Raw genomic sequence first — 10568 nt, forward strand, 5'->3', positions numbered from 1 at the left:
TGGGTTTTGAGACAGGGTTTCTGTAGCCCTGGCTGTTCTGGAACTCACTCTGTAGTCCAGGCTGGCCTGGAGCTCAGAGATCCACCTCACCTACCTCTGCCTCCCTCCCAAGTGCTGGGATTAAAGGTGTGTGCTTTGCACCATGCTGGAGCATACCCTACCCCCTGGCACCATGCTGGAGCACACCCCACCCCCTGGCACCATGCTAGGATTTTATTGGCTTGATCATGCACAGGTAACTACAGCTGGTGTGCATTCACGTGTGCATCATCCATGCCGTGTCCAGATGCCTGCATTTCCTAGGTCTTCCTCCATCAGGGAGTGCTTGCGTTTACCCCGCCCCCCCTCCGCCACAGTGGTTCTTGAGGTTTGATGGAAATTGATATAAATGATTTATTCTCAGCTACTCCCTCACAGGAACTTATATTCTGTACTCTGACCAGTTATGTCTCTGCCTTAACCATTACCACTACTACAAACAGAAGCTTCTATGACCAAAGTTAAGAGCAAGAGAGCATCAGAAATGTCTGGGTATAAACATAAATATTTACAGTGCAGTTTGTAAGATGCAATGGCAAGTCCATTTATTTAGCAAAACATTAGCAGGTGCGCCCCATCCCCAGCGCCTGTGATTGCCCTAGCAATGGGCTTTTGACCAGTTTGGAACCGCTTCTGCAGAGCAGGCCTAATGGCCGATCAGAACATGCTCAGTTACCACTGCAGTCACGCCACAATGGCGCCAGTGGGCACACACTACTAGGCAGAATGGCACTGTAGCCTGCAGGGTTCAGTGCTGGGTGAGACTTGGCAGCGTTTACCCCTCGGCAGCCTGCATAGCAACTTTTGGCCAATGTAAGCTGGGCAGCAGGGAGGGGACCCTCTGCACCTCCGTGAAACCTGATGTAGAAATTTGATGCCAGGATTTAAAATGGCACCTTAATTACACCTTTGAACTCTCTTTGCGGTGATTCTTAGACAATGGCTTTGTCCCAGGGGACAGAGCTCTCTGGGTGGGGGCACATCCTCAGAATGCTGCTGCAACACTGAGGAAGCTCACTTGCCCCAGACCTTGATAGAGCTGAGGTACAGACAAGCACAGAAGAAGAAAATACGGAGGAAGACCCAGCACAGAACACATCTGTTACAGTCTCTAGAGACCTCCGCCGGCTCCTCAGTTGGTGTGCACGGATCTATAATGTTTTCTCATCTTGAGAGGTGATCTCACTCTGTGGCCTTGACTGATCTGGAACTGCAAAGATCCACCTGTGCCTGCTTCTCAGAGAGCTATGATTAAAGGCGTGTGCCACCATGCCTAGCCTATTTTGTATGTTTTTTAAAAGATTTATTTATTCATATGTATGGATGTTTTGTTCAAATATACAATAAGCGCACCGTGTTCATTCCTGATGTGCACAGATACCAGAGCAGGTGGGGTCTCCTGGAACTGGAGTTACAGATGACTGTGAGCCACCATGCAGGTGCTGGGTGTTGAACCCCAGGTCCTCTGCAAGAGCAACATGTGTTCTAAACTATTTTGTATGCTTTTTAAACAACTGTCTTGTGAGGCCAGAACGTTAACTCAATGGTTGAGCGTGCTGGTCTGCAAGAGGACCTGAGTTTGGTTCACAGCACCCACGTAAGGTGCTTCACAAGCCTGTGATTCCAGTTCCGAGGGATCCTACACCCTCTTCGGGCCCCCACAGGCACACACGAAAATATTTTGCAAGTTTTAGAAACTGGGCATGGCAGCATATACCTTTAATTCTAGAAGGCAGAGGCTTTTTTTTTTGTTTGTTTGTTTGTTTGTTTTGTTTTTCGAGACAGGGTTTCTCTGTGGTTTTGGAGCCTGTCCTGGAACTAGCTCTTGTAGACCAGGCTGGTCTCGAACTCACAGAGATCCGCCTGCCTCTGCCTCCCAAGTGCTGGGATTAAAGGCGTGCGCCACCACCGCCCGGCTTTTTTTTTTTTTTTTTTTTGAAAAAGCTTTGTAACCTCAAGAGGTAGGGCATGCTCCTCAGTCCAGCACTTGGGAGGTAAGAGCCATCAGGAGTTCAAGGTCATCTTTAGCTACGTAGTGTATTATGGTCAGCCTGGAATATATAAGACCTATCCTAAAGACAAAACTTCAAACACACAAAGGTGATATAGCATATGGAATCCTGTGAACTTACCACTGAACTTTACTAGTTAGTGATTCACAGACACCAAGTCATATCTCATATCATAATTTGAAAAGATTTTTTAAATTTATAATTTTTTTCTTTTTGAGTGTTGTTTTTTTGTTTTTGTTTTTTGTTTTTGTTGTTGTTTTTTCAAGACAGGGTTTCTCTGTAGCCCCAGCTGTCCTGGAACTAGCTCTGTAAACCAGGCTGTTCTCGAGCTCACAAAGACCTGCCTACTTCTTCCTTCTGAGTGCTGGGATCAAAGGCGTGTGCCACTATGACTGGCCTCCTATGCTTTTGAGGACATCGTATACGCCTTTTGCCATTTTTTTTAAAGTTTATTTTTGCTATGTGTGGTGATTGTTTTGCCATGGGTGTCGGGTCCTCTGGAACTGGAGTTACAGACAGACATGAGCTGTCAAGTGGGTCCTGGGAATTGAACCCGGGTCCTCTGGAAGAGCACTCAGTGTTCTTAACCACTGAGTCATCTCTCCAGCCCCGCCTTTTGCCATTTTTAATTAGGGTGTTTGATTTTCTTATTGAACTTTAGTTCTTTCTTTTTCTGGCAGGGCTGGGGATGGAACTGAGCCTCAGTGTGCCAGACAAGCCCTCTGCCATGGGCGACATCCTCGGCCCCGGATGCTCTTAAAGTGTTGTGAATGAGGTCCCTCATTGAACCCAGGACTGTTCTTTCAGGATTTGGAGCTCAGTAATTTTTTTAAGCTTCCCAGGTTGAGAACTGTAGGGTTCTCGAGTTGTTACAGCTTGGACAGTGACCATAATTAATGACCATCTTTATCTTTGTGTAGTTGCACCGAGCATCCTAGAAATGCTTCCGCTTTCTGTGTCAGCAGGATGCTGCAGACCCATCTGTATTTTTTCTGTCTCAAGGAACTGAATCAGCTACCCGCTCTCGGCTCCTGTTGACGTCTGATAGATAGTATTAGTGGTGTTGGTTGAGGGGAGGGAATAGGACAGCCAAGGCTGACGGGTGGAAAATGTTTTAAGGTAACCTCTCTCTGCCTTCCTGAAGATCTGTGGACTCGCCCTCCACCCTGCAGCTGCTTCCATTCCTCCCGTCTTACGGCTGGGCAAGCTGAGACTGGACAAATGTGTGCCGTTGTCCAGGACTGCAGAGCGAGAAGTACTGGGCCTAAGACTCAGCCCAGAGTGTCTGATTGCAGAAACCGCTCCTTCACCTCTCTAACTAGGCTGTCCTTCCACTTCTGTCTTCTGTCAGAATAGAGAACTTAGGTTTATTTGGTAGGGTGCCCTGGGATTCTTGTGATGGGAGGAGACACCCTTCATCTCATTGTCCTCTGGCTTTCACACATATGCCTTCACTCCCCTCCATTCACACAAAACAAATAAGTAAGATTTTTTTTATTATTATTATTATGTTTGCTTTATTTTTGAGACAGGAACTCTCAGCGTAGCTTGGCTGTTCTGGAACTCACTCTGTAGACCAGGCTGGCCTTGAACTCACAGAGATCCGCCTGCCTCTGCGCCCCAAGTGCTGGGATTAAAGGCGTGCGCCACCACGCCTGTTGTGGAAGTTGTTGGTGCAGGTTTGTATGTAAGTGCTGAGGAGGTGGGGACAGGTGGAGCCAGGGACTTACTGGAGCCAGACTAACCCGGTCTGGGGGCTGCAGGTTCAGTGAGAGATCCTGTTTCAAAAATAAGGTATAGGGTGATTGAAGAAGACACCCAAGGGTCCACCTTGGCCTCCTCATGCGCCTGCATACACAAACATGTGCGTACACACATGAACATGCACACACACACAAACATGCACACACACACGAACATGTACACACACACGTGAACATGCACACACACAAACATGCACACACACACGAACATGCACATACACGGACATGCGCACACACACACACTAACATGCACACACACACACACAAACATGCACACACACACAGAGGCTCCAGCTGTTTGCAGTATTCTCTCTCTGCTTTCTCTGTTAGTTCTCCTATTGTCTTTCCAGCTTTGTGCAGGATAAGGAGAAGAGCGACTATCGGTGTTTTCTTCTCTCCTTGCAGGACTCTGGAGTGAGGATGACCAGGAGAGCCCTCCAAGAGAAAGGCTTGAAAACAGAGCCTCTCAGGAGGCTTCTGCCCAGGAGAGGCCTCCGGACAAACGTCCGGTCTGCTTCCACAGTGCCAGACACCAGAGCTCCGGGAGGTGGGAGCAAGGCCCAGAGGGCGCCCAGGACGATCCCACAGGGGAAGGGGAGATGAGGGGGCCCAACCCTCAAGGTGAGGCCCTTAGGTCTTCTTTAGCTGCCCCAAGATCCACTCACCTCCTCACACTGCTTCAGGGTGGAGAGAGCTTCAGAGGTGGATGCCTGCTGTGTGCACTTGGAGGTAGGCAGCCAGCCCTCTGCTTGTCCCTAACCCTAAATCTGGATCCATCTTGCTTGTTGTGGGTCCCAAACTGTGGGGCTTGGGGCAGGTCACAGACAAGGCGCGCATAAGGACGCCTCTGGGTGATGCCTAGAAGCAACATGAGTATACAAAAGGATGGACCCCGGGTCGACTTGGCCACCTCTTCAAGCACCGGGGCAGTCATCTGCCAAAGGGCCAGGCATGGCCCCCAAGGTGGCACATTCGACCTTCGGAACCACAGGATCTACTCTGGTGAGCAGCCAGCAGTGTCTGAAGCATTGGGCAGTAGGTGCTAGGTGCTAGTTTGCAGAGTCTGCAAATGGTGTCCAAATCCATGCGTGTGTGGGAGCATACCCGTGTATAGACGTACCACTCCAGCAAGCACCCGGCAGCCTCCCCTCCCTCACAGGCCTGTGGACGCTAGGCCTGCCAAGAAGACACATGCCAACCTTGCCTGTGAGGCAAGGGGCGCACATGAGCAATCTAGTGACCTCTCAGACCAGGCCACCACCTCCTGCTGGAGGACTCAAGTCCAGGGATGGGTGGAAACTTGTGGTCCAGCCCTGAGCCTGCCAAACCTACCTGGAAAGGACCCGTTTTGAGAAACCCATGACGAATGAGCCATCTGAGTGGCTCCAAGGGCTTCTATCAACCTCTCGCCTCCTGACTTAACAACCTAGTGGGCCTGCCGTGCCAGGAAATGTCTCCCACTTGTTGAGGGCTTCCTCTACTACAGACTGCAGTTTGTGGGAAGTATTTAGTACAATATTCCAGTGTCATAGATCCTGTTACTTTTACATTTTACAGATACGGAAACTACATAGCCAGGCAGTTGAAGAGCTTGCCCTAAGTCACCAGCCTGCCTGTGGCAGAGCCAGCATTCCGACAGCTCCCTGCCTGACCCCCAGGCCCAGCTGGTACACCACTTCTCACGCTGGGCTTGCTGTGGGGCTGAAGCTGTGAGTTTAAGGCATTCATTTATGGAGCATCCGTTTTTCTCAGTGGAAAATTCTATAGGACTTTTAACATTTTAAAAAATATTTTTTATTTATTTATTTTTTTCTGTCTCACTATGCAGCCTTTGCCAGCCTGGAACTCACTAAACCAGGCTGGCCTTGAACTCACAGAGATCCCCCTGCCTCTGCCTCCTGAGTGCTGGGATTCAAGGTGCATAACACTACACCCAACTCAGGACATTTTTTTTTTAAATAATAAAAAGAGCAGATGTCCTGTGGGAGGAAAGAATTTTGTGTCCGTAATGGAGATGCTATAGAAATATATGGCAAGGCCTGGAGTTCCAGCTCAGCCCCCGGGTCCCCGGGTGACCTAATGCTGCAGGAAGGTCATCCCAGGCCCCACTCCCGTGTGGAGGCTTCCCAGAAGCCACGGAAAGTGGCTTGTGCTAGCCTACTGAGTGACTGGGGAACTTCAAGAAGTAAAGATTTATTAGTTAAGACTTCTGAATTTCCAATGGGGCAGAAGTTTTCAAATTTCCAACAGATACTGATTTTCAGGAATTAGAAATGAAAACTGGGAATTCTGGGGAGATCCAGAAAAATCATCCTTTGTATTCTTTCAAACTCTCTGTACTTTAAAGACTAAGATGCTCGCAGTCAGTAGCAATTTAAAAGAGCTTGCTGGCCATGGCGGGGGCGCACGACTTTAGTCCTCAGCAGAGGAAGGCAGAGGCAGGCAGGTTGTTTTAAGTTCAAGGCCAGCCTGGTCTACAGAGCTACTAGTTCCAGGACAGCCGGGGCTACACAGAGAAACCCTGTCTCAAAAACACAAAAACAAACAAAAAAGAGCTCTAAGCCTTAAATATTCAAAAGGTGGAAACTGCCAGTGTGTGTCACTGGGTAGTATCTGAATAGCAAGATGTTTACAGATCCAGTTAGATTTATAGTACGCCACAATCATGAGTTGAAATTGCTGATACAAAAGCTTAGTTACAAATATATAATTTCTCAGAGCATCTTAGGATTTGCATGTGAACACATTCATGTTTATCTTACTTGTGAGAGTCATCAACAGGAGCAGGGTCACAGAAGAGTGGACCGGGCAGCAGCAACTCCCAGTTATGGGGTCCCAGATTCCGAGGATAGCTACCTAAACTCCGTGTGTTAGTGTTTCCCGTTCCTGCTCTTTGACCTGATGCAGTGGTTCCTCCCAGCCAGGACTCCTCTGGGCTCTGAGCGTTGGTTGTTAGAGGACAGCTAGTTACAATATGTTCTCTTTTTTCCTCAATTTATTTACTGATTGGTTTTGAGATTAAAACAAAGCAAAACAAAAAAACAACCCCTCCCAGGTTTACCAAAGAGTGTCAACAAGGAATTCTGAACAGAAACAGTCCTTATGTGCTGGTCCTTATGAAGCCCAGGCTTCTAAACTCCATGGAGTGGAACACCCCAGCTCCGCCTGTGCCCGGCTGTGAGGCCTTGGCTGAATTACTTACTGCCCAGCTTCAGTTTAGTGGGTAGACTCATATCTAGGAAGTAATATTCTTGATTTTGTAAGGTAACATTGTGGAAAGGTTACCAGCATGGCTCTGGGGTCGGGCAGGCTGCTGTTCAACCCCTAGCCTCATGGCTTCCTACCTCTTTGACTTGGGGCAAGTTCTAACCACTGGATTTTTCCCTTCTGTAAAATGGGGACGCGGATCTAATTCATTGGGCTGTGGTAAGTTTAAGTGAGATCACGTATGAACTGCATAGGGTGTACATGCTTGATCCACGTGGGCCAGGATAGTCGTTACCCACTGTATCTACCTCACAGGGCCGGTTGTGAGGATGAAGGGCGGCAGAGAATGCTGCGGACACTGTCTAAGCTAGTGACAGTAACTTGCCAGTCTTCCCTCTGGAGATGGGGAGATAGGAAGTCAGAATGCCCAAGGAGAGGGACAGGCATGCTTCTGGCCAGACGGCGTGGCCGGGCTGAAGGGGAGGGGTCACTATGGGCAGCCAGAGAACAGGGTGCGCATGCCCTCCCTCGGGTGAGGGTTGCTCCAATCAAGTGGGCAGTCCAGTGCATATGTCATAACCCTTGGGAACAGGGAGAAAACAGGATCAGTTTTAAGAAGGATGCTAGCTGAGGGGCTAAAGAAGAGAAGTGTTTGCCCAGCTCGAGCAAGGGACATAAATTTCATATCTAGCACCTCAGGAAAAATATAAACAAACAAACCAAAACCAGCCAAACAAAGATCTCGGTTAAAGGTTTTGACGGAAGAACAGTGTTCCGTGGATGCATCCACAGTGTGTTTTTAAATAGGACTTGAAATTGCAGAAAGGACCGTGTGGGAAAGCGGTGAGAGGTGACTGGGTGCACGTTTAGGAGCTGTTTCCATTGGCTGGAAGCCAGCAGCCTCCTCCCGCGAGTGCAGAGTGCAGACCAAAGCAGTTCTGAGGCCCTCCTCACGATCCCGGCAGTAGCTTCACACAGTAAACCCTCAGATCAGAGACGGGCGTGCCATGCTCGCGCATGCTCTCTTAGGACAGGATTCAGGCCTTTCACCTGCACTGAGCTTCCTGCACCCAGCAGCATCACACCGCTGATCCTGAGCAAGGAAGGAGTCAGTGCCTTGCCTAAGCGCCCTCCCCTCCTGGCCTAGCAGCGACTCCTGCCCTCACTCCTCCTCCTCGTTTCCCTGTAAGTCAGGATCCTCCGGGTGCCACCCTTAGACTTTCTTTAACCCACGAGGGTGCTCTCATTCACCAGACTGCCTCTCCGAACACGGTCGCACTCAGCTCCTTGTCTTCTGGGCATCTAGGCTCCCGACTCACTCAGCGCCATTCCTTCCACACGTCCCTCGTGAGTTCCCATTCCTTAACCCCACCCCCCCCCCCCCCCCCCCCGGCCCTTCAGTTTCAAGCTCACTTGGCAAGTGGGCAGTCAATTCAGGGCTTCTTCAACGTCAGCGCCTCTTGATCAAACTCTTGGGACAAGGATTAAGGGCAGGGCTGAGAGTTGCCAATAGCCTGGAGCTGAATTTAGAGAGTGGGATTTGCCCTCTCATCACCTAGCTGGTTACTCGGTTGCCCACGGCTGTGCCAGCTTCACTAGCTGGTGCAGGAGATACACTAGTGAGCAGAACAGACCCAAACCCTGGCTTCAGGGAGCCTCCAGGCAACTGGGGAAGATAGACTGGCATCCAGTTCTCCCTGAATACCAACTTTTAACCTGGCATGGTGTCACACGCCTATAATGCCAGCCTTTTGGGAGGTAGAGGTAGGAGGATCAGGAGTTCAAGGTTAACTTTGGCTACTTATCAAATTAGAGGCCAACCTGGGCTGCATAAGCCTCTGTCTCAAAAACAAACGCAGTGCACACATTGTAACCTGTGACATAGATGGGGAGTTCAGAGTGCTGTGAAAGCCTAGAACATAGGGGTGGGGTGTGTCAAGACAGCGCCAGTGTGGGCTGCAGTATGGAGAAGGGAGTTTTATGTAAAAGCAATAATAGACCCTCAAAGGGAGGAAGCGCTGACTGTGTTGGGAAGCGGCAATGCTGTCCTTGTGGCTGGACTGAGCCTCGGTGGGGATGATGTCACAGACCTTGCAGACCGTGTTGGTGTTAAAGTTTGATTTGAAAACAATTTCAGAATTACCGGAAAGTCATGAGAGCGGTACAAACGAAGTCTGCATAGTTTGACGGCGAACTCCCCAGTGTAAGCGTTTTGTCCCGACGTCTACCTGTACTGTGTCCTCATACCTTGTAGTCTGAACTCTGAGAGTAAGTTGCATACATCTGTTTACACTCACACAATACAGTGGCTTTTTGCTAACGCCTTGCTCGCTTCCCTGAACTTCTCACTGGTCAGAAGGTGGCTCAAGCTCTCCTTGTTCGTCAGTGGCTCTCAGTCACCTTTATTAGCGTCTCCCCTTTAGGACAAAATCAAGTCTACGAATGCTGTGGAGCATACCTTGTGGTTTCTTGCTTGTATCTTTTAATGTGGCATAGACTTTCTTTCCTTTGTTTGAATAGACAATTTCTCCTTTGGGGTCTGTCTGCTGTTTCTTTGTTACTGTAATGTGCTATGCATTCATGGTTGGGAGAATGTCTAAGTGATTGTCCTTCCTCAGTGTCACAGTGAAGGCACACAACATCTATCTGTTCCTCTGGTGATATTCAAAAAAAAATTTTTTTTTGAGTTAGTGTCTCTCTGTAGCCCTGGACGTCCTTGAGCTTGTTATGTAAACTTGAACTAATGCCTGTCTCCCGCTGGAATCAAAGGCATGCAAACTACATTTCTCTCTCTCTCTCTCTCTCTTTCTCTTTCTCTCTCTCTCTCTCTCTCTCTCTCTCTCTCTCTCTCTCTCTCTCTCTTTCGTAGGGGTGGGGGGTGGTTTCATGGCAGGATTTCTCTGTGTGTAGCTCTGGTTGGCCTCAAACTCACAGAGATCTGCCCACCTCTGCCTCCCAAGAGCTGGGATTAAAGGCGTGTGCTACCACAGCCTGGTCTACATTTTTTTTCAAGACAGGGTCTCACTGTGTAGCTCTGATTGACCTGGAACTCGCTTTGTAGGCCAGGCTGGCCTCGAAATCGCAAAGATCCTCTGCCTCTGCCTCTCGAGTGTTGGGATTAAAGGTATGTGCCACCACGCTCAGCTAGCAATATAATTTTTCAAATTTTGTCTTTAGAGCTGGAGAGTTGGCTTAATGACTAAAAGCACTGGTTTCTCTTCAAGAGAACCTAGGTCCATTCTCAGAACCTACATGGCAACTCACAACCTCCTATAACTCCAGTTCCAGGGGATCTGATGCCCTCTTCTGGTCTCAGAGGGCACAGCATACTGCACAGACATACATGAAAGCAAAACACCCATACACATAAAACAAAACCCCAAAACCCTATCATTTTATCCCGACTTCAATGAAATAATGACCTGGCGGGATTCAATTTGTGTCTCATCCCACCCTGAGTGCCGTGTCAAAGTGAACTAGTTAAGGAACTAAGGATGCTGGGCTGTTGAGGTGTTCCTCTGTGAGGGGTACCAAGGTGTGTGGCAGG

The 10568-nt window shown here is 49.0% G+C and overlaps 1 protein-coding gene across 1 annotated transcript in view; it reads left to right on the plus strand.

Moving 5' to 3' along the window:
- Positions 1 to 8382, plus strand: part of Bcl7c (BAF chromatin remodeling complex subunit BCL7C) — a 35213-nt gene extending 26831 nt beyond the window's left edge. Inside the window, exon 6 of the mRNA XM_057779686.1 lies at positions 4220 to 8382. Within this exon, the coding sequence (XP_057635669.1) occupies positions 4220 to 4417 (198 nt within the window). The 3' untranslated portion in view covers positions 4418 to 8382. The remainder of the gene's footprint in view (positions 1 to 4219) is intronic.
- The last annotated feature ends 2186 nt before the right edge of the window (positions 8383 to 10568 follow it).

The sequence above is a fragment of the Chionomys nivalis genome, chromosome 8 (genome assembly GCF_950005125.1).
Source record: "Chionomys nivalis chromosome 8, mChiNiv1.1, whole genome shotgun sequence".
Lineage (NCBI taxonomy): Eukaryota > Metazoa > Chordata > Mammalia > Rodentia > Cricetidae > Chionomys > Chionomys nivalis.